Source organism: Nannobrachium achirus, assembly GCF_963921795.1.
Source record: "Nannobrachium achirus genome assembly, chromosome: 9".
In the NCBI taxonomy this organism is placed as follows: domain Eukaryota; kingdom Metazoa; phylum Chordata; class Actinopteri; order Myctophiformes; family Myctophidae; genus Nannobrachium; species Nannobrachium achirus.
The window spans coordinates 37,973,808-37,998,351 of NC_137818.1; the positions used below are offsets into that span (position 1 = coordinate 37,973,808).

General features: G+C 45.4%; 1 protein-coding gene across 1 annotated transcript in view; it reads left to right on the plus strand.

Annotated features, from left to right (window-relative positions):
* The window catches only part of syt6a (synaptotagmin VIa), a gene marked incomplete at its 3' end in the record, with an annotated part of 93,249 nt that overhangs the window by 55,916 nt on the left and 12,789 nt on the right, over positions 1-24,544 (plus strand). Inside the window, exon 2 of the mRNA XM_080733438.1 lies at positions 23,618-24,020. Coding sequence (XP_080589564.1) covers positions 23,618-24,020 — 403 coding nt within the window. The remainder of the gene's footprint in view (positions 1-23,617; positions 24,021-24,544) is intronic.

The window sequence follows — 24,544 nt, forward strand, 5'->3', positions numbered from 1 at the left end:
AATACTTTGATCATTAATTACATCCAACTGTCATCGATCAAGAATATGGCTATGACCATTTTTATGTATCTGTCACAAAGAGTTGAGTACTGTACGTTAATAAAGGGTAGTTTTTTCATTTCCAATATTTATGAATCCTCAAAAGTTGAGACGTACAGTATAGGAAACATCTATACAGTTCACAAGTTTGAATCAACCACAGTCCTGTCAATATCCAGTAGCTTTTAACACTAGATGCTGTTGAATAGAGCACTAGCTATGGAGGCTACGTCAAACATGTCAATAATATGGACCCTTGCGAAGTTGGCTCGCTACACTTTACCACTTATGCATATATTACATTTGCTATTTTAAGCCTTGAATTGCCCGCAGTGTGTAATAGAAGAAGAAAGAGGTATCACTGAGGATAATTATTATGACATGCTATAGTGGCCATAATTGACCATAATCACGCTTACCGCATGGAGAAAGAGCAAAATGGCCCCCATGTGGATATGGTCAATAAGTGGAGATTCTCCCATAATCAGGGGCGTCACAAGGGGGGGAAAAGTGGGGCTGAGTTACCAGGGCCCAAGGTGGACGGGGCCTTAATTATTTTATACTTTAGCTATTGAAAAATAGCAGATATACAAGCTCACAGCGCAGCACCGAGTGCAGCGCTGTTCGCTTGTAGATCTGCTATTTTTGAAAAGTTGTGAAAATGCGTGCAAATCTTTGAATATATGTATTTTTTTAAGCGAACATTTGTAACTCAAATGTTGCTGAGATTGGGGTCCGTTGGCCAAATAAAAATCATTTTGGGGGTCCTTCACATCAAAAGGTTTCTATGTCAGAGTGCCACTGACATAGAAACATAGATTTTTCAAAAAAACTTTCAAAGACTAATTTTCATGATTTACCGTTTACCATATTTATTTTTCAATAGTTAAAGCACAAAATAACCCAGTGAATCCTTGTACCCAGGGCCAGGAATTTGGTGCGACACCCCTGCCCATAATCATCAAAGACATTAAACCGTTTCCCATCCTGTGGGATGTGAACATGTAGGCTATATGTTTCCCATGTGCAGAAACCTCTGGTTCATCTGTAGGAGTCTAAACTCCCCTTCCTGGCATGCAGGAGGGGATTTGTGGATCTGTAGGATTAGAGGGATTTACAGAATGCTCTGAGAAAGAAGCCATGGGATACAGCGATCTAAAAATGGCTGAGGTGCCCACATCAAGATTAGAGGACATTATTCACCCCCTCCCTGAAAGATAGAAGGTGGAAAAAGCCACATATTGACAGGCCACTTTAGTTTGTGAAACAAGTGTGTCTGAAAAACGTTTCACAATTTCACAGGGGGTTGCAGACAGTGGACGGCAAAGCCTGTTTTTTTTTTGTTAAAGATAGTTTGGAGCATATCGTCGTTGTCGGGTGGAAACCTTGTATGTCCAAAACCGTTCTTTTTGCATTGATCATTTAAAAAATGACTTAAACTAGTGAAAACGGCCGATCAGCTGTTTTCACTACTTCTGTGCGACGGCCTTGTATGATGAAGCAGGGCTTCCGTCATACAAATCTGAAACTTGGAGATACGAGGTTTCTGCCCGACAGTGACGATATACTGTAGACACAATTTCACATCAAATTAAATATTGGGTCTTATGTAACCAGCGTGCCATTGGTAAAGTGATTTACCTTTTTCTTTAAGCCTCCAATAACACTGTTACATTGTGTACTTGTACTCACTTGTATAATCTATGCTGGAGCACAGTACAGTGTTGCATTTTTGAAATTCAAAGTGGTATATACCAGTAATACGTCCTAATTTGCGAGAAACAACCTCACCCTAAAGGGCGCTAAAACAACAGAGACTGACACAATGGTCTCTCCATATGTCCATATTCCCAGATATGGGCTTAATATTGATGACATCAGGGATCTCCAAATATGGGCATAAAAGAGACAAGGACAGAATGAATTTTCAAGTGTGGTTGGCGTGACGCGAATCACACTTGCAAACAGGGACGTGCTGGGCCCCTGATTCAGCCCGGGAAAAAGAGTTGGAGAGGCCCTCATTTTATTTTTGTCGGGTGGAAACCTTATATGTCCAAAACCGTTTGTTTTGTATTTATCATTTTAAAAATGATTTAAACTAGTGAAAACAGCCAATCTACAAGCACACAACGCCTCGCACCTGTTTTCACTACTTTTGTGCAACGCCCTTATATGATGAAGCAGGGCTTTGCTTTGCGAAAAAAAAGTATAAATTTGAAACTTGGAGATACAAGGTTTCTGCTCGACAGTGACGATTTACTTTGTTGGCCGCCCAGCCCCCAAAATGGAACGAAGGCCGACATTTTATTTTTATTTTTTTCCCAATGACCGGCCTGGACCGGCCGGGAATGAACCGGCCGTTCGGGAGTTGTCCCGCTTTTCCCAATGGCCAGCACGTCCCTGCTTGCAAATGAATTCTGTCTTGGTCATACTGTATATGGAGCGTGATATGAGGCGTGACTGACTGACGCACATGAGCTGACCTAGGGTCGCAATCACAAGGAATCAGAGGTTCAAAGGCAAAGCTACATGTCATGTAACCTCCTGAGCAGAGAGGGATAAGCCATGGAGATACCATGGAGACACCAACCAAATTCTCCACGGGTCACCCATTTGAAGAACCTATTAAATTCAACCACATTTGCAAATTAATTCTGTCCTTGTCCCTTTTATGCCCATTTATGGAGATCCCTGATGTCATCAATATTAAGCCCATATCTGGAAATGCCCATATATGGTCACATTGTGTCAGTCTGTTTCAGTGCGACCTCGCCCTTGCTGGTGAGTACTTTCTACTTTTGGTATTTTGAGTAATTTTTTATACCAATACTTGGCTGACTTTTACTTTACTTTTACTTTATTTAAGTCAAACAATTTTAATACTTTTCCCACCTCTGCTTAAACTAACAGGACTGTGTATGTCATAACATCGGGGGTTCAAGACTTTTGACTTTTGGACACTTGGCTCTGCATGCCCCGCCTCTCATGCTGCTCCCCTAGAGACACACCAGCTGTCTAACAATGTGCTGGAGGCACAGAAGCTGAGTAATTGTGCGGCACAGGACAGAGATAGCACCAACACTTCTCCACCATCTGAAGAGAATGCCCTTTGGGGAAATGAGGCTATAGTAATAACCAGTCAATCACCATCATGATCACTTTGAGCAATTATAAGGCACTTCAAAGATTTAAATCAATGGCTTGAGTTTAGTTTTTGCTGGTGTGCACTCGAGTCGAGCATCGTCATATCCATGTAACTTGGGCGCGGGTGGCTTCTGTTCAGCAGGTGTAACTTACTAACTTTGTGCAGGGACGTGCAGAGAATGTTAGAGAGGCAGGGTCTGAAATTTCTAAAAGGGCCTTTGGGTGAAAATATCGAAAACAGCAGACCTCCAAGTTCACAATGCGCCGCGCTGCGACGCGTTGTGAGCTTGGAGTTCGGCTATTTTTGGTGCTTGATACCATACTGAACTAAGCATAATCAAGTTAACACTGGAGATGTGGTGTACGGCATGAATTAATACACAGAGAGGGCAATTCTTTCAACATAAGATGATGCATTCAAGTTCAGGAGAGTTTGGACAAGGCAATTCTCCTGAATTCTGCCTTCAGGGTATGGCATGGAAAGAGGGCATTTGCATTTCTTTCACCATAGTAAAACTGCATTCATGGTCTGGAGAGGGCACTTTTTACAGTTGGATAAAAGGGCAGGGGCTCAAGCCCCCTGTGATGTCTATGTGTGTGTGCATCTTCAGTGGTCTTTGTTTTCGCCGCCGGAGATGACTTGATTCATGACACCAAAAAAAACAGAGTCCATATTCCTCCTAATGGTCAGGTTGCTATGGAAACCAGGTTACCTCAGGCTTCACTTTGCGCTCTGACTCAGCTTTCAAAACAATCCTTAATTAAATTTTGGTGCCCTCTCAAATACCTTATATTCCCCAGCCAAGACCCATTTGGCCACGTCTTACCGGCAGATTGAATGGAGAGCTCAGCCTTGCCTCTATGACTGAATCAAAGGCTGTTATGAAACATCGTTTCCAGAGAGAAATAACCACTGCCAAAGTTATCTCATGTAGTGCTGTGGTTGTTTTTGAACGATGGAGTTCTTATGTCATTCACTAAGTCCCCACTGATGGAATTGTAAAATCATATTCCATATTGATGAACAGTTTTCCCCAATCATAATAAAATACTCCACACACAAGAAATGATGAATGTCCACACCAGGGAATATGCGTTTTTTGTTGAAGTTTAGTCAGAGTTCAAATTACTGTACAGCAGTACAGTAGAGCAAAATCACCCATCTTTGCTTCTCTCTGAGTGACAAACATAATGATTTCATAGATATATGGATTTACAGAATACATTAGTCACATTCTGATTGGACAATTAAACATAACATGGATGGGATGTTGTTGTGACTGAGTCTCGTGGACTCAGAAGCCAAGGATGTAGAATGTTTTGGCTTTCCATTATCCCGTGTCCTGGACACTTTGACATTTCGCTGGTCAATCTTTCTGTCCCTGGAGTGGGGCAGATTCTCGTCTCGTGCATTAGTTATCAGATCAAAACATCATGACATTGACACTGAAAATGGTATCTATACCATGTTAAACAACAATAACATATTTTACTATCAATTCCCTCCTGAGATAGCATTTGAAGTGTTAAATGTCAAGGCAGCATAAACAACAAGGGAAGAAAACATGGGTTCAACTTTTTAAAGGTATTTGAAACAGAAGATAATAATTGAACAATTTAAGTCAAAACATTTCGATAGCTTTAAGTTTTTTAAAGAGGAGAGTCAAAAGAACTGTATATTTCCAAAGTTATTTAAGTCTTTTAAAGGTATTTAAATCAGAATACAACCAAAGGTGAAAATATTTTGATAATGAAAGATAAAGGACTGTATAATTTGGAATCATTAGGGGGAGTGCGTCAAAGGGCAGTCTGAGATTAAACCAAGGATATTTTCTCAAATAAGGCCTGTTTAATTTGGGGCCTGTTTAAGTTTAGATAACATGAGTTAGAATATTTTTATGAGAGAGAGGAGAAAATCACACGTTCCTTAAAATATATTGATAGGAAAAGGAAACCTTTGATCCATCAATAACAAACATTGTCCTGTCGCACCATGACAAACTTTATCACTAAATTTAGAATCTTTCCAAAGTTTCTTCACAGCCTCACCTGGGTTGATGGTGGGGTGCACTACAGAGAGTGCATTTAATGAAAGAGAATATATATATATATATATTTTTTGACGTTTTTTAATTTGTTTGGTGAAGTCGTCACCTGAGATTGACGAATGTAGAATTTTGAAAATTTGATTAGTGTGGTGGAGCGTCATGGTCCCTTGCTTGACCTATGACCTTCGCGATATGTCCCAGCCAGGGTGGACCTTTTTTTTGACTCCACAACAGTAAGGTATAGGACCTCTGTCCTCATCATTTCAGTAAGGTTTTATACACTTAATATGACAGTATTTAACATTTCCAGGACGAGGCTATGAGATCTTATCAAAAGAAGAGAGTTGCATTTTGGGACAAGACAACTGTAAATATTAACAAAAATGATATAGGAACTCAGGTGACTTGAATCCTCGTACTCACGAAAAATGATCCTTCCTCACAGATCATGGGAAGAGATATGGACCGTCTATCAAATAGATAAGTCTGAAAAATAGAATAAACATCAGAATTACATGGAAGTTAAGACCATTGTGTGTATTTAGGTATAGACATGTTTGATTTGTTTTAGATATACATCACCAGGGGACACCATTTGTGTCAAATTGTATTAAGTTTGTTCTGTTAGGGGTAAACAGATTTAAACATGGTTAAGCAAAGTGAAATATATATATATTCTGAAATAAAATGAGATGAAAACAAAATGAAATATGTAAATATGAAATCAGAAAATGAAATATGAATTCAGAAAATGAAATATGAATTCAGAAAATAAAATATGAATTCAGAAAATGAAATATGAATTCAGAAAATGAAATATGAATTCAGAAAATGAAATATGAATTCAGAAAATGAAATTCTCCAAACACATTCCCTCCCGTTTGCCACAGCCAAAAATATTGGGTGTGACAAAAATTGTTTTGTTTGGAGGATAATTTGTTAAAATATGGTTAAATGAGAAACAGATGGTACCGAGGTACAGTAGGGTACCGAGGTACAGTAAAGGACAATGACTCTGCTCACTGTCAGAGTTAGAGTGAGCTTCCAGGCCTGTGAGGGGGGAAGTGTACCATACAATAGTTAGCGAGGCCTGTTTAAAGCCTCTCTAACCAGAAAATGAATGAAACTTTAAAGAAATAAAAATAAGAAAAATTAAATAGAAACACATAACATAATCATAATGTCATTATTATTATTATTATTTTTTTTTTTTAATGTGTAATCCCGTATAAGCCCAGTAGGGTTGTAATAATTGTGGAATTTGACTGGGAAGGTTTGAATGGAGCCCAGCCATCTAAATTGTTTTTGGAACCGTCTCAGCCTGCTTTTACTCAAGTAAAGAGGATAAAGTATTACCAAAAATAAACCAACATGAGAAATTAAAGGTTGAGTAAAGCAGGGCTAGGCCTCTTCCATCCTTAACCCATACTGCAGTTTATGTGTTAAAGATGGATTTTGGCAAATATTGGTGAAAGTAAACGTTTTGGTACCTGTCCCTAAAATGTGGTTTTTTAAAAGAACAGGATTACTAAATAATAAATCTCACACACACAGAACCTCTGACCTTGAAGGCCTGTCTTCTAGCAGACATGTACTATCAGTAGTTTTAGAAAGGAATGAAAACAAGTCAGTTGTTTACACGTTCTCTGCAAGAGGAACGGTTTTCAGGATATGGTGTTTTTCACGACAAAACAGTAGGACAGGAGAAAATGGGTTATAATAAAATAAACAGTCATGAAATTAAACTGGCTAAAATAAAATTGAAATAAAACCGTCAGTCCGTCAAGTTGAGTGTCAGTCAAGTTGGTTAGCGAGTTAGTGGAGTTCCTTCCACGATACCTGTCTATCCAGGTCGAGTCCGTCCTGTCCCCTAAAATGAAATAAATAAAGTAAAAATAATCCCTACCACATTGGTGAAAAAGAATTAATACATTAGGGAGAAAAAAAATTATTAAGACGTTAGGGGCATCATATATAAACATTCAAATAAACCCAAGCGTTGGTTGTTATCAGTACGAGTGTAGTCATACCAAGAGTGAATGAGATCCCTTTTTAGAGAGAGAGAGAGAGACAGTCATATGTGTAAATAATTCCTAGTTTTGCAAACCAGGCAAGTGAGTTAGAACACAAACAGAGGGAGAAAAACCCAAGACAGATTCAAATAAGACAGATTCAAATATAACCCCAGCACATTGTTATCAAGCCCTGTATTAGAATGTAAACAGTAGATTATACAGAACAAGAGCGAATGAAACCCATTTTTGAGAGAGAAAGAGAGAGCAAGGTCACACAGAAACTGAATCGGCTCGTGGCCTCTCAAGGTAAAAATAAGAAAAATTAAATAAAAACCAATTCCAGCAATCCCCTCATAGTGAAAATAACACATAGGCCGTGCCAGCCTATAAGCAGCGTAAGCAGCTCAGAGTCAAAATGCTGAGAAGCGACTTGTGGCTTCTCAAAATAAGATCCCCTCATAGTTTTTTTCAAAATAAAACATCGGGCAAGCGAGCGCGGGCAAGCGTGAGCGCGAGCGAGCCAGCAGCATAAGCGAGATAAGCACAGAACACATGAATCATGTTGCTCCGCTCACTTCACCTTGGTGAGGTTTTTTTCTTTTCCTTCTTTCATAATAGACAGGCCAAAATGTAACCACGGGAGGAAAATGGGATTAGAGAGGATTAGACAGACAATATATATCATACATTTAACACTAATAAAAGGGTTTGTCAGTCAGAACTTGATTTCTTTTTTTTTTCCAGAAGTCGTACTTAGTCAAAAGTAAACAAAATATAGTACCATTATCTCGGGGTGTCCCCAGGGTCAAAAGAGTGTTTGTTCTTTTCGGGACATTGTAATCCATGAAAGTCACGTAGCAGATCGACAAGCTCACAACGCGTCCCATCGCGTTGTGAGTGGAAGGCAGTGCCAGCCAGGTTCGGCTGGGGGGGGCCTTGTCAAGCCCGTCAGCATCTGAAAACACTGTTTGCGTTCTCGGTTCCTTCCTAATGAGGTTTGAGTGGTATCCAGCAACACATCCAGTGGCAATAATGTCTCCGCAGCTTCGCCCATATCCATTGAAATGTTCCAGGAAAGGTTTTAGGTATTGCTGGTAAATGGGAGTTCCCGATGATCTTCCAGAGTGATGTGAGGTCCGGGTTAAAAAAAAAAGGTTCTAGGTTTAGATTGTAACATCTCATCCGTGTGTGTCCAGGATTTACACGATAAAAACACTGCTTCTCGGAGCAGGGGGCTTTTTTAGCTTGAATGGTCATGTTTCTTAAAATGTTCTTGGGAGCGCTGAGATAAAAAGCTCCTTTATTCAACATCTCAGAGTCGCCTGAGATGGAAAATAAAAAATAAATAAAATAAGATAAGACTGAGACGAAAACGAAGACGTGTAAGCTTAAAGCATGAAGATTTCCGTCAGAACGTTCGGTTCTAGAGCATAAAGTGAAATCTCCTAATTAAAATAACCACGCTATTTCTTATGTGATTAAGTGGCTCTAATCAGCCGTATTGGGTTATCGTACTGGCCGAAGAGACATTCCTTCAGAACAAAATATGTTCTGGCCCCAAATAAAAAGATTTCTTCTCAGAACTTCTTGAAACAGCCGTTCTAGAGCATAAAATGAAATCTATATTGAAGTCTCGTACTGATACAAACCCAACCTTAGACAAGCAATCTCCGTGGCCAAACGGCTGCTATGTCCTCAAAACATGTAACAAAAAGCGACAAAAACAATAGACTAAAAACATTAAACATTAAAAACGCAGCTGTGTTAAGAGCTAGCTAGACTCTTAAGACAGCAGGTATAAACGTATGACCTGGGTTCTGTTGAATTAGGACTCAGACAGTGTGTGAGAATGAAGCATGTCGCCCTCTCAAAGTCTCTGTGCGGAGAGATGAGGGGGGAGAGACCGTCCGTGAAAGGCTCCTGGTGTGGAACTGTGCCAGAGAGCCAAACCTGGCTGCCTCCATTTCGGCTTTCTTCAGACCGTTGTGAGATTTTATCGATATGTTGATGTGGGAGAGAGTCATCATATCCGAATTCCTTTCTCCATATGGGCAAAAATGGTGCAATTGTGGGGCACCTAGAAACAACCTGTTTCATTTCCTCATTGTCTATCTTGGCCATTAAAGCTGTTATCAGTTCATTCTCCAAGCTTTGAAGAGACGCTTCAAACTCAAAGGTGTTGTTCCGTTTGTAAAAAGGTTGTTTAGATTTCGGCAGGTGTTTTCTGCCTCCCTGTGCTCGGGGCGTCCCAAGGTAATTTCTCCTCGCGCAGGAGGAAAAAACGTGTGGGAGATAGTCCTTTCCGTGGGAGTCAGGGGAAACGTCTGATAATATCCCCGGCTGGTTGTTAACTGGTTCTAGCAGCGGAAGAGACCAATATCTCCTCGGAGCTAATCCGGCAATCGAATGGACCATTGATGGAATTGTAAAATCATATTCCATATTGATGAACAGTTTTCCCCAATCATAATAAAATACTCCACACACAAGAAATGATGAATGTCCACACCAGGGAATATGCGTTTTTTGTTGAAGTTTAGTCAGAGTTCAAATTACTGTACAGCAGTACAGTAGAGCAAAATCACCCATCTTTGCTTCTCTCTGAGTGACAAACGGTAGGTTCCGTACGGAACCATTGTTTACTTAGATATGGAAGGATGACCTCCCACTTGGGTAATGACGCCCCCTGGCGATCATTCAGAGAAACTACTTCAGCTCCCGTACTAACGTAGGTAGGAAGGGCCTGTCACTCAAACCGGAGTGACCCGCCTCCAGGCTATATAAACCCCCGGAGGCGGAAGTAACATCCTCTTAATACCACTCTCTGCCACATTCAGTGAAACAGAGGGGCATTACGTGGGAGGTCATCCTTCCATATCTAAGTAAACAATGGTTCCGTACGGAACCTACCGTTTACTGTCAATATTCCAGGATGACCTCCCACTTAATTCTTAAACTCCCCTCTAAGCCACAACCTACTCTCATACCCCCACACACCCCTCATACGGGTGAGCACAGCCCAAACGGGCGTGACCCATCACCCAGAAGGTCCCAGGCCCACCGGACCTGGGTGTGAAGGCATGAGAAAATAAAGAGAGACCCTGACAGACCGAAGTCCGCCTCATTCAACTAAATGAAAAGGACAAGTCCGCCTTATAAGTAAGACACACTATATAAGGAAAACACAGGGTCCCCCCAAAGTACCCCAGGTGGCTACATGCCCACCTGTGGGAGGGGAAGATCCGACTCCTCTATGACGTAGAGGAGGCAACTGCACCCAGAACCGAATGCGCTAGCGAAGAGGATTCGATATCCAGGTGATAGTAGGCTGCAAAGGTAGAAGGCGAAGACCAGTTCGCCGAAACACAAATCTCCTGAACGGAGACTCCCTTTGCCAGTGCCCACGAAGTAGCCACACCTCTAGTGCTATGGGCTTTAAGTGCCGCCGGCACTTCCACACCCGCACTAGAGTAAGCCAGCCTAATAGCATCCACAATCCACCTCGAAAGAGTGGGTCTAGACACCGGCTTTCTGACAAGAACATTGCCCATTTCTACAAAGAGCTGAGAAGAAGCTCTAGAACCAGCAGTCCTGTCACAGTAGGCCTTCAATGCCCTGACAGGACAAAGGCAATTCAGCCGTTCATCCTCCACCGAGACAAACGGAGGAGGATGAAAAGCCAGAAGAACAACAGGCTCCTTAGGAACCACCATGTTCTTAGGAACAAACTTAAGATGAGGCTTGAGCAACACCTTGAGATCATTGTTCATAAACTGCATGCACTCCGCAGACACCGAGAGAGCTTGCAGGTCACCAACTCTTTTAGCCGTGGCCAAAGCCAGCAAAAGAGCCGTCTTGAAACTCAAAAGTTTCAAAGGCATCCCTACAAGCGGCTCAAAGGGAGCCCGACATAGGCCCCCTAGAACCACCTGCAGATCCCAAACTGGGAACAAAGACCTAGTCACCGGCCTCAAACGTTCAACTCCTTGCATGAACTTGATGACCTCCGGGACTTTAGAAGGTGCCTTGCCCGCCACCCCCAGGTGACAGGCATTAATAGCCGCCAAATACCCCCTAAGGGTAGAAAATGCTAGACCACTTCTCAAGCGGTTCTGCATAAATTCCAGAATTTCCTGGGCTGACGCCACATGAGCCACCACAGGTGGAACACGCGACTCACACCAGTCCTCAAAGGCATTCCACCTTCCATCATAAGACGCCCTCGTAGAGGGCGCCTTAGCACTCTGAATGGTATCAACCACTTCAGAAGAAAAACCGGCTGCCAGCAGGTTTAACCTTTCACGTGCCAAACCCACAGGTCTAGGACCTGCAGGTCTTGGTGGAAGATCTCCCCCCTGGCCTGACTCAACAGGTCCCTGCACCGAGGCAGCTGCCAACCCGGTTCGCAAAGGAGAGGGGCGATCGCCGATCTCCACGTGCCCTTGTAGGGGGCCACCAGGAGCATCTCCAGACCGAACCTCCTGACTCTCTCCAGAGTGGGTCGGATTAAGTCGAAGGGGGGAAACGCGTACAGTAGACCTCTCGGCCACGTGTGCGCTAAGGCGTCCAACCCCAAGGGAGGACTGCCCTTCACCGCGAAGAACAACGGACACTTCGTATTCTCCGCTGACGCAAACAGGTCCGCCACTGGCTGACCAAACTTGCGAAAATTCTGGCTCACCACCCTGGGGTGGAGAGACCAATCCTCGTAGCGAGGACCTCCCCTGGACAGGAGATCTGCTCCGCTGTTGAGGAGACCTGGGACGTGTGAGGCCCTGATCGACTTGAGGCGCGACAAGCACCAAACCGTCAATTCTCGAGCCAGACGGTCCAGTGGCAACGACGACAGGCCCCCCTGTTTGTTGACATAAAACATGGCCGTCGTATTGTCTGTCCTGACCAGGACGTGACAATGCAAAATCCAAGGCTCGAAATGCTTGAGCGCCAGGAGTATAGCCATCAACTCCAAATAGTTGATGTGACGACCCCTCATCTCCAGAGGCCAAAGCCCCTGCGCTGTGCGCCCCTCGAAAGTGGCTCCCCATCCACTGAGACTGGCGTCTGTCGTGATCGACTTGTGGGAAACCACCTCGCCAATCGAGACTCCGCTGGTGAGGAATCCCTCCACCAGCCACGGAGACAGGGCGATCGCGCAGGAAGGGGAAACCGTAACCTTCTTGTACTTCAAGGAGGGCGGGATCCCGAGGGATAACATCCATCTTTGAAAAGGTCTCATATGAAACCTGCCCAAACGCAACAGATGTACTGCGGAAGCCATCATTCCCGTCAGTACCATGCAACTCCTGTAAGTGACCTCCTGGCCCACTTGAAAGGAGTCGAGACATTCCCGAAACCTGTCCACCCTCTCCTCTGAGAGACGGGCCGACATGTCGGATGAGTCCAGAAGGACCCCAATGAATGTAAGACGACTTGCTGGAGTCAGCATGCTCTTGCCGTGGTTGACTATGAAACCTAAGGCCTTCAGGTGAGCCAAAACCACTTGTGTGTGACGCGCCACTTCGTGGGCGGAGCTCGCTGAAATCATCCAATCGTCGATGTACGTCGCCAACCTGACGCCCTGCTGTCTCAGCGGGGCGATGGCTGCTTCGGTCACTTTCACGAAAACCCTCGGGCTCAGTGACAGACCGAAAGGGAGTACTGTATACTCGTACAGGCGACCCTCGAAGGCGAACCGAAGGAATTTCCTGTGTGGGGGATAAATCTGGACGTGCTGATAAGCATCCTTCAGATCCACTGAACAGTGGAAATCCCCTTGCCTGACCGACCGTAACATGGTGGGTACTGTTAGCATCCTGAAAACGTACTTCTTCAGGTACACGTTTAGTGCCTTTAGGTCCAGGATGGGACGTAGCCCCCCCCCCTTTTTGGGCACCAGGAAATAACGGCTCCAAAATCCCATGCGGGATTGGGTCCTGTCCAGCTCCACTATAGCACCCTTGCTTAGCAATGAGCTGATCTCTTCTCTCAAAAGACTTGCTTTTAAACCACGTGCTCTGGTATGAATAACCCTGCTCGAAAGCGGGGGTATATCTGCGAACTGTAACCTGTAACCCCTGGTTATCGTTCGAAATACCCAATGGCTCGGGTTGCATAACTTCCACTGGCGCGCACAGCGTGCTAGCGTGTTTTGAGCGAGAGAAACCCCACCACTGTGCTTCCGTGACGGCGGAGCTTTTTGGCGGCCGGACCGGAAGTGGGGAACCTGCGTATCCGTATCCGGAACGACCGGATGCGGAGCGCAAGGGTTCAATAGGCCGCATGGCGGAAACACCTTCTGGTTGTACCGCTTGACTAGCGGAGCTATTTTGCGGCGGGACCGGAAGTGGGGAACCTGCGTATCCGTATCCGGAACACCCGGATGCGGAGCGCGGGAGTTCAATAGGCCGCAAGGTGGGAACACCTTCTGATTGTACCGCTTGACTAGCGGAGCTCTTTTGCGGCCGGACCGGAAGCGGGGAGCTAGCGAATCCGTATCCGGTGAAACCGGAAGCGTTCGGTTTTCGCTCGATAGAGCGACAGGAAGAGCAAAGCGATTCGACTGATAAACAGACTCGCCCACAACTAAAGCATTCTCCCCTGACAGGAGAGGAACTTTTACGTTTAATACCTGCTCTAAGGCCTTTATGCTTGTCCCTTGACCCGGGCTCATAGTAGGCCGACAGAATTTCTGACTCAAGGTTAAATTCATAGCATCGCTCACGCGAGGGAAAATCCACTCGCGCGCATGAGGAACCATATAATTGTTTGACGTTAACATTACTGGTTGCTGATAAAACCTCTGACTGATTAAAGAGTCCTGACGGGACTCCATCATTCTTACAGGAGGCATGCATAAAGGATTCATATTGTCGACGCGAGGGATATCCCACTCGCGCGCTTGAGGAACCACATAATTGTTTGACATTAACATTACTGGATTCTGATAAAACCTGTGATTGATTATCGAGTCCTGACAGGACTTCATCATTACTACAGGAGGCATGCACGATGGGGTCGTCTGTGCTAGTGCGAGAGAGTTGGACAGAGACAGACTTTGCTCTTTCAACATGTTTATTGTCGACACAGGAGGCATCAAAATTAACATTTTCATTTCCCCGACACGGGGTACCGAAAAACTCCCTCGTTTGGGGGGAGGGGGACCGAGAGACACCTCGGACCCCCGCCCCAGCACAATTCCCCTCTTCAAAGTGTCATTTGCGCTGTCCCCTACCGCGGCCACCGCGGTATGAAGACTGCTGCCTACCATCCTTGGACGGGCGGCGCGGCTGAGCGCGCTCGGGAACCACAGCCTTGCTGCGGGGCCTGTCAGGCGCCCTGGCTGCAGAGGCTCCCCTGGAGGAAGACGAGTGCTTCTTAAAAGAAGCAGAGCGGCCCCTTTCCTTGGCGCGGGAGGAGCGGGACGTCCTCCTAGCTTGCTGCGGTTCATCCTGTGGCACTGTGGTGGACTCGACGATGTCCTTAGCCGCCTTGAAGAAGGTAACTCTACCCTGCAGCAGCTCCAAGCCCCCACCCATGAGGGTGGTGGGACTGTTCTCCATGTTTATGAGAGACTTGTACATCTCCCCGCGAGGACCTAGAGGCTTCTCGCCCACGTCCCTCTTAGGCTCGAGGTCGACATAGTCGAGCCAGCGGGCTCTCTCAGACTGGAGGTTGTAGTCCATGGACCTGCCCATCCACTTAACCGCATGCCAATTGACCTTCAGCATGATGTCAAATAGAGTGTTCAGTTCAGCTGTGTGCTCCCCCGTGGGCAGACCTTTGACCAGGTCCTTGGTGGAAGCGAGCAAGAGCTGGATCAGATTCAGGTCCTTAGCGGCCAGAGCAGCGGACCGGTAGGCGTTACGAGCCCTGTCCGACTGCAGCTTGTCCTCCAGGACAGTGAACCCCGGCGGGTTGGTGCCGACGGGGCCAACAAACGGCCCGTTTTTAGCTGTGCCTACATCTTTGTACTGGGGTCTGACGGAACTCAGAAAAGATTGTGCCAACAGGTGGTCCAGGTTAGGGCAGGTGGACATGCCTGCCTCCGCACCGCCCACCAAATCCAACACAGAAAAAGGCAGCTTCCTGGGGTCTTTATGTGTCTTCCATGAGGAATGGAGGGCCTTGGTGAAACCTTTCACCAGCGGCAGCCTGGAGAGGACATACGGGGCGGGAACCGAAGGCTCCTGCCCGGGCATTTCGTCATCATCCTCGGCCTCTTCAGAGGGGAGAGGAGGTGGCAACTCCTCTCCAACTCTGGCCAGAGCTCTCATGTAGACTGTGAGATGATCCAGCATTTCTGCTGCAGAATCGACGTCCTCTGCTCCCGCTTCACTCGCTTGACTGGCGGGTGGAGGGGCAGTGGTGCCTGAGGAGGCCTGGGAGCTCCCTGCGGCGTCCAGTTGACGTGCTGGAGCCGCAGGGGCATTACCTTTCACAGTGACCGTGAGTCGAGAACCCTCGTCCTCGACGGAGTCCTCCTCCTCCTCGGCCGTGTATCCAGAGTATTCAGAACCAGAACCCTCGCTCTGACAGGAGCTCAGGTCCGACTCTCGCCTGAAGGTCTGGACTGTTTTGGTGATGCTCACGTCGAGGGGGACGTCCCCGACGGTCACATCCAAGCGTTTCTTTTTGGGCACCGCGCCCGAAGGGGAAAAGGCTACCGGAGATTTCTGGATGTTAGCCTTCTTGGTCGCCTTCTTAGCGGCGACTTCACCAGACCCGCCAGCTCCAGTGACAGTGGAGCTAGCTGCGGTCGGTTGCGCGGCAGGCGGTGTCTCATGTAGCACGGCGCCATCTTGACTTGGAATGGCGCGCTGATTGCCAAGCGGATCTCCGGAAGGCAGCGCCGCACCTTGACCAACGGTGCGGGCCGCCTGGGGAAGGAAAGACTGGGCTGTGGGGTTGAGAGCAGTGGACCCACCTGGTGGAGCGCAGGCCCCGAGGCCTGCCCTGGCTAGGTAGAACCGGTGTATCAGTACATCGTGGTCGTAGGCCACGCAGCAGTCACAGAAAGGTCCTGCTCTCCCCTGAGGACTCAGTGCAGAGAAGGCGTGTGCAACGCCCATGCAGCCGACACAGAGATGGTGAAGATCCTGTCCGTCGATGAGTCCTGGACAGCCTGGACATTGCCTCGGCAGGAAGGCCAGAGGATCCATGGCGAAGCACTGTAGATAGAGTTAACCAGAAGCAGACGAGCTAACAAGCTAACGGCTAAGGCTAGGCCACGCTTGATTCGGGCAGGGCCTGAACAAGCGGTAAGCAGTGTAGCTAACGTTAACAATAGCAGACGAGCTAACAAGCTAACGGCTAATGCTATGCCACGCTTGCTTCGGCGAAGGCCTGAACAAGCAGTAATAATCCTTTGTTATAAAAGGAAATAACCGTCGATTTAGGACGGAACAAGAATAAGTATTCTTAAGTACGGGTTAATTCAACACTCGCCAGTGGGCGACTCCAATGCCACCGCTTTAGGCTAATGCGCGAAGAATAATAATACAAAGGCTGAGTTTCAACTTATCTGAATGTGATATCGCAGAGAGTGAAAAGAGGATGTTACTTCCGCCTCCGGGGGTTTATATAGCCTGGAGGCGGGTCACTCCGGTTTGAGTGACAGGCCCTTCCTACCTACGTTAGTACGGGAGCTGAAGTAGTTTCTCTGAATGATCGCCAGGGGGCGTCATTACCCAAGTGGGAGGTCATCCTGGAATATTGACAGTAAACATAATGATTTCACAGATATATGGATTTACAGAATACATTAGTCACATTCTGATTGGACAATTAAACATAACATGGATGGGATGTTGTTGTGACTGAGTCTCGTGGACTCAGAAGCCAAGGATGTAGAATGTTTTGGCTTTCCATTATCCCGTGTCCTGGACACTTTGACATTTCGCTGGTCAATCTTTCTGTCCCTGGAGTGGGGCAGATTCTCGTCTCGTGCATTAGTTATCAGATCAAAACATCATGACATTGACACTGAAAATGGTATCTATACCATGTTAAACAACAATAACATATTTTACTATCACCCACCCTGAGAGCTGATGTCTGCTGTCTCAAGATTTCGTTTTTCTTTTCCAGCAGTTTGTCCACACCCTGCTTTTTCTGACCTTCTTTCATCTGCCCTCATGCTTAATCCTCACCTAAGAGAGATTTACAATGGGACTGAGGCTATTGGGGATATTGATTGAGTAAGCTGTTTCTGCCATGAAAAGACATGAAAAGCCCTTTTGATTGACTGCAGGACTGTGACTGTCCACTCTGTGTCTTTTGGGTGTGATCATTAGTTGCGTGCTAAAACCCGAGGTCAACCCACCCCAGTCTCACACTGTCAGCATGAGTGGTTGTATCAAGAGAGTAACAGGTTCTCACCCCCCCTCGCCTGTCTCTCACTCTCACATCTACAGTACCTGTCTCACTAATTACTGTATGTGCTTTTTGAAAGCAATAAGGATCCCCAATGTAGTGGTTTCCAAATGGTGTGCCAAGGCACACAGGTGTGCCTTTTCACTGCCACACATTATTGTTGCAATAACACAACTATACAAAAAGTTTTGAATTATCTTTTAATTTACTCTCTATATAGTAATAGTGAGTGTAGTGTCTCATTTTCCAATACAGAGGCAAATTATATCCCGCAAAAATAAAAAAATAAATTCAAACTGGCATCCCATTTTTTATAGCTCACAACGAATAGCATCGTGACCTGTACATCTGCTATTTTCAATATTTTAGAAAATTCGTAATCAAAAATATACATTTAGAAAAAGATAAGAGTGATAACACGTTTTATTATAGAGAGGATATATATATATATATATATATATATATATATATATATATATATATATATATATATATATATATATATACATACATACAGTTGTGTATTGAGACTTTGACTCAAAAAGTTTGAAAACCACTACCGTAAAGTCTTCACACCATCTCGTACCACAAGAATGCCAATAAAAATCAGATGAATATGATGTTGTCTCAGCTTTCAGAATAAATAAATATTATCCCGTTGAATCTCACTTTGAGCTACTGTATATGTTAACATCTCAATTTCAGCCAACTGGCATAAGGGGTGAGAACATCAACAATAAGAGTATTTTTCCTTTTTCTAAGGAAATAAGCGAAACAACGGTTATCACATACTGCCTTTATTTGCCCTGACAGAGGGTGGGAAAGGACAGAGAGGGTGATTAACTTGTACCGATTGGTATCTTCACTGTATATCCTACAGCAGCAGACCAAACAGCACAAAACTAGGACACAAACTAGCTAAAACACCAGATCTACAAGCTCACAACGCATCGCGTTGCGTCTCGTGAGCTTGTAGATCGGCTATTCTCACTATTTCTGAGGCATTTGTGTTCTAATTTATGGCTTTTTTTTTCTTTGATCTTTTCATGAAATTACTGAAAAGTCACTGAATTTTCATGAAAAAAAAGCTTTTTTGGGAATGTTTTTTTGAAAATATTTGGAATAATATTAATTAAAAAACAAAATGTCGGAAACAAAAATCAAAGGGAACCATACAGATCTGTCTGCGACCCTCAAATGGGTCCTGACCCACTGTTTGGGAAACAGCGCTATAGACGCTCGACAAAGCCACCACTGTGGATTGGAACCCACAGCTTCCGTGGTATTGGGCAGACAATTTACCACTGCACCACAAGGCTACGGTAACAGCACAGTGGCTGACGCTGTGTACAGTAGTTATGTGTTTGGATGACTGAGTCATTACACAATGCTTTATGTTCCTTCATTGTGCACACATTATGGTTTATTTTAAAATTTTCAGTGGTTAATATATACTTTACTTTGTGATGCGTGCTGGATTAAAGGAAACAAGTTGATATATAGTGTCTGCATAGTCTAAATCGCTCAACAGACTCCTGACTCCTGTCACTGTATTTGCCGTAAATAGGTTGTCAGCAAATTGCATTTGTTGATAATATACAGTATTTCAATGTGCAACGGAAGGTCTACTTGAATTTACTATGACGGATGGGTGAAGACTGTGCCAGAGACAGGTCAGTCAACATTGTGCTTTGTAGAGAACTGTGCAAAATTCCAGATGACATAGAGTAGCCATGGCTGGATGAAAAAATCCCCCCCCCCCCCCGAGGCACAAATCCTCCAGACCTGGAAATCCTGTCCATCCCTTGAATAAGCGGCAAATTCGTCTCGGTGGACTCTCGGTTTATAAATGGCTTTGGTGGAGAGTTAGAACTCTTAAAATGTGGAGAAATTCTCTCAAAGTTTCTGAGGGTGTTCATTGTGTTATGAACCCATGGTCAGGGGCAGCAGCTAGGGGCTTAGGAGGTAGAACGGCTTGTCCGGGAACCGGAAGGATCCCAGACTCCCAAAGATACCAAGCTCCTGTTGGGTCGAAGTGTCCTTGAGCAAGACACTGAACCCCCTAACTCTGTTCTCCTCAGTCCCTCGTGGCTCCTCTAATACAGTGGTTCTCAACCTGTGGGTCGGGACCCCCAGGGGGGTCCCCAAATTATTTTGGGGGGTCCCCAGATGATTAACCTAATGTGCAACATTGTTTTCTCACTCAACAGTAAACAAACCAACATAAAATGTAAGTGTATAGAGGGTTTATGCACATTTCTAAAGTGACAATTTTAGGCCTTTTTAATACCTCTAACATGACAAATTTAACATTGGCCAAATTATCAAATATTAGAGGCAGAAATTGTGAAAATAGCCAATCTACATGCTTTGCGAGGCGTTGTGAGCATGTAGATTGGCTATTTTCACAATAGAACTGTGTTATGCAAAATGTAATGTCTCAACTCTTAGTGCTCGTCAGAGTGGGGGGGTTCGCAGTTAAAATATGATTATTTTGGGGGTCGCGGCCTGAAAAGGTTGAGAACCACTGCTCTAATACAGTTGTTTGGAAAGGTCAGATGCAGAGAATTAATTTCCTTATGGGGATCATTACAAGTTACCAAAAGAATTGTGCAGAACAGAGGCAGGACATGTATTAGAAAGGGTTATTATTAATAAAGAAGGGAAAAGAGGATGACAGGACAGCTAGAGCGGGCAGGCAGGGCAGGTGGAGAGGTGTAGCAGGTATAGGGCAGGCAGGCTGGGTAGGCTGGACGGTTAAGCCTCTATCAGAGTCTGCGGTGAAGAGAAAGCTTTCCACCTCAAGTCAGAAAATAAGTGGAGGCCATCATAGTCAGTCACGGTGAAGTCCTATTCACCGTGACTGACTGGTCCAGTCCAGGTCGACCAATCAGTGAACGGGGTGAAGAGCCTATCTGTCTGAAAGTAAAAACAGAGATGTGTCGGGACTCGCGGTGGAAAGCTCTTCAGCGCGAGGAATGACGTAACGTTGTAGTTTTATGACTCAAAAAGACTACACCGCGGTGGATAGCTCTTCACCGCGGTACCGACTCTGATAGGGGCTTTAGGAGGTGCAGGCTGGCAGACGGGAACCGGAGAGTGTGAACTGGAAACAACAGAGGAAAGCTATTAACATCGACAAGTACATCACCAGGAATACTCTGACTATGCAGTCAAAAGCAAGACTTGCATGGCAGAACAAACTACAATCTGTTAATGGGTGGACAGAAAGCCGGGGTGTAAATATAGTTTTCGAGCGGTGTGATCCAGGAAGGAGCTAAGCTCCAACATCTAGCTTTCTCCGGGACGCAAAGCGTGGCCTACATCTGGCCTACATCTTGGCAAGTTTGTTAATGTACGCCCAGTTGCCCACTAAATGTCCGGGCTCTAAAGAGTGGCCTATATCTGGCCTGCATCTTGGCACAAAGCACTCAAAGGTTGTTGTACGCCCAGGGTGACGTTGGCCAAGCTTCGTGGGACGTTTAATGAAATTAACTCATAAATAGTACCGCTCACTTCACACTAGGTGTGATTTTGAATGTGAGTTTATTGAATACTTTGTGAACAGTTTAGCAATTAGTACAGTGGTGGTACGATTAATGGTGCTAATAGGATAACACAACAAGTCCTGAGGTCTTATTTACCTTGTGGTCCTGTTTACAGCATACAGAATGAGATGATGAACCACACAGTGGCTGATGTAATCTTTGTCAAAAATAGCAAAATCCCATTTATGTATGTTTCCTTTCTGTACTGTAGAGCAATTCATATGGGTATAATTCACAAATCCCACTCTTGGAATTACGGCCCTCTAGTTTCACGGTTTGCTGTATAAATGATTAATCATATTGATGTTCTAAAAATGTAACTCACTGAAAGAGCAGAATCCTTTGGGTCTCACGGCTTAAAGACAGGCTCATATCGGTCCGCTGCAACGAGAAAGGTTTGAACCTGATGCATAATTTAGAGGATTCCCCCTCCCCCTAAGATTCCTTCTTTTTGCATTTCTGCTTTAGTTCTGACAGTGACAGTGAGACAGGAAAGGTGGGAGAGAAAAAGGGGATGACATGCAGCAAGAGCCTGGGGTGATTCAAACCCAGGCCAGCTACAGTAAGGACTATAACAGGTGTCTTCAACAGGGGGTCCTCCAAATCTTTGAGTGATAGAATTTCTTTTTCTCCTTTTTTATATTATTAACCACTTGAACCCTATAGTGGCCATATTATGAGAACTTTAAAGAACAAAAATAGCAGATCTACAAGCTCACAACGTCGCAGCGAGGCCTTGTGAGCTTGTAGATCTGCTATTTTCGGCAAAGAGCTTTGGTGTAGAGGGGAAAAAGAGCAGACTAAGTTCAGTGAAAGTTTATTAAGTATTGACGGTTCAAGAGGTTAAATATCTGAAAACACAAATTATCATGAATCCAAAATACACTGACGATTGTGCTGTCAAACTATGAAACTATATGGAATCTATGAACAGGTTGTCTCTCTCTCTCAACTAAGGGGTCCTTGGCCTGAAAACGTTGAAGACCACTGGATATCTTTATTATTACCTTATTTATGGTTTATGCACTCTTACCAGGTGAGCCACGGGGCCTCCTCCCCCCTTTAATGGAACAAATTGAATGTGCCTTGGAGCCTGTTTTCTCTTATCTCTTCAGCCTTGCCTGCAAATTCATGTCAGGGATCCTCATGAGACATCACCCCCCCCCCCCCCCCCCCCCCCACCACCTCAACATGAGTTATTGAAGATAAACGTGAGGTATCAGTGGCCATGAGGGGAGGAGCACTGCGGTGACATTTAAAAACAATTGGATTCAATCTCCGCTGATGGATGCAAATATCATGGTGGATGGAGGAATATATAATTACTTCATAACAATCATTGGGGATAAGGTGATGTGTTGTTTCTTTTCTTTTTTTTTAAGGGGGGGAGGTTTTCCGGTCATTACACATGCAACGCATGACGCTTGTCAGCAGTTTTTGGTGCCTCTTAATGTCTACGTCTGTATGCAACCCGTTCCCCCGGGAGAGATATTCAGAATGTAGGAAAATAAATTAGTTTGAACAGCCCTCCCCCGCTTTCAGATTCCCTCTCACACCTACACATACTGTACACAACACCACCGCCACCACCATTCACACAAAATATAAAAGATGTATACGAGAGCAGGCTCCATTCGCAGTGTTGTATGCCATATTATATAGTGTATACAATTTACCTTTATACCATTTGATGACACACTGAACTGTACAGTACTTGTACTTTAACACCAACCCAAGTGCAAAGATAATGCAAAATGATGTGCATCTGCAAGTGTGTGTGTGTGTGTGTGTGTGTGTGTGTGTGTGTGTGTGTGTGTGTGTGTGTGTGTGTGTGTGTGTGTGTGTGTGTGTGTGTGTGTGTGTGTGTGTGTGTGTGTGTGTGTGTGAGAGAGAGTGCGTGTGTGTGTGTGTGTGTGTGTGTGTGTGTGTGTGTGTGTGTGTGTGTGTGTGTGTGTGTGTGTGTGTGTGTGTGTGTGTGTGTGTGTGCGTGCGTGCGTGCGTGCGTGCGTGCGTGCGTGCGTGCGTGCGTGCGTGCGTGCGTGCGTGCGTGCGTGCGTGCGTGCGTGAATTAATGTGCTTGTGTATGTATGTATGTACTCAGTTGACTATGTGCCAAAAATGCATATGAACTGTATTTACTCTCATAACCAGACATATAAGCTCTTTCCCATATAGCTAGAGACTTATTCAGTCAGCTTTGCTATTTATGAAGTCCGTCTCCCAGTAATACTTGGCTCCAGTTCTGCAGACCTTATACAACCACCACTGACACAGTGGGAGGGGGGAGGGGATCCTATTCTGGGTTTCTAATTGACTCTGTTTCTCTCCCTCTCTCTCTCCCTCTCTCTCTCTCTCTCTCTCTCTCTCTCTCCGTGTCCCTTGTAATCACCATCTGCTTGTCCATATTGTGTGATCCTGCTTTCTTCGGGTACCTGCGGCTCTCCCCCGGCAGACGTGACGTTTGGCGTCCTCCTCTGTGTGTTTGTGGTTTGCGGCCTGGCCCTGCTGGGCCTTGTTGCCTTCGCCTCCTGGAAGCTGTGCTGGGTGCCTTGGCGGAATAAGGCGTCCTTCTCCATCTCGGCAGCTCCCCTCGCCCCGGCCCACAGCCCCGACCACGGCCCCCCGCGACCCCCGCTCCTCCTCCACCCGCCCAGTCCCCAGCAGCCACCGGTAGCCATGGCAACGGAGAAGGTGAAGGAACGCATGGACTCCATGGGTTTCCTGGAGGCGGCGGTGAAGATAAGCCACACGTCGCCTGACATCCCCACAGACGTGCAGCTCTCCATGAAGGAGCATTTCCTGCGTCGCACGCAACGCATGCAGAGACAGACCACGGAGCCTGCCTCCTCCACGAGGTCAGCCTCACCCCAACCCTCCCCCAACCCCATGCACCCCCCGAGCACTTATCACTTCTTTGGCTGGAAAGTGCAATCACATATATGCACGACTTGCTTAGGCACAGTGCGGGCAGATGTATTTGCCCATGCATGATATATTGAATGATACGCACGCACACGCACACGCACACGCGCGCACACACACACACGCGCACACACACACACACACACACACACACACACACACACACACACACACACACACACACACACACATATACACAGTATATACCGTATATGTACCGGTATACACACACACGCAAGCACATATTGTACACTTCCTTTAGGGTTCAATATTGCAACAATACAATATACTGTATATAATAATATGTTGAAATTGTATGTGGTGGCCTTTTCAGATATCTTGGAATATATGGCAAAAAACATTTCTTAAATCAATGATTGTATGCTTCCAAAATAAAAGTTTTTTTTTTTTTAACTGTAACTGCAATCAAGCTATTCACACATAGCTTTCTCTGTCC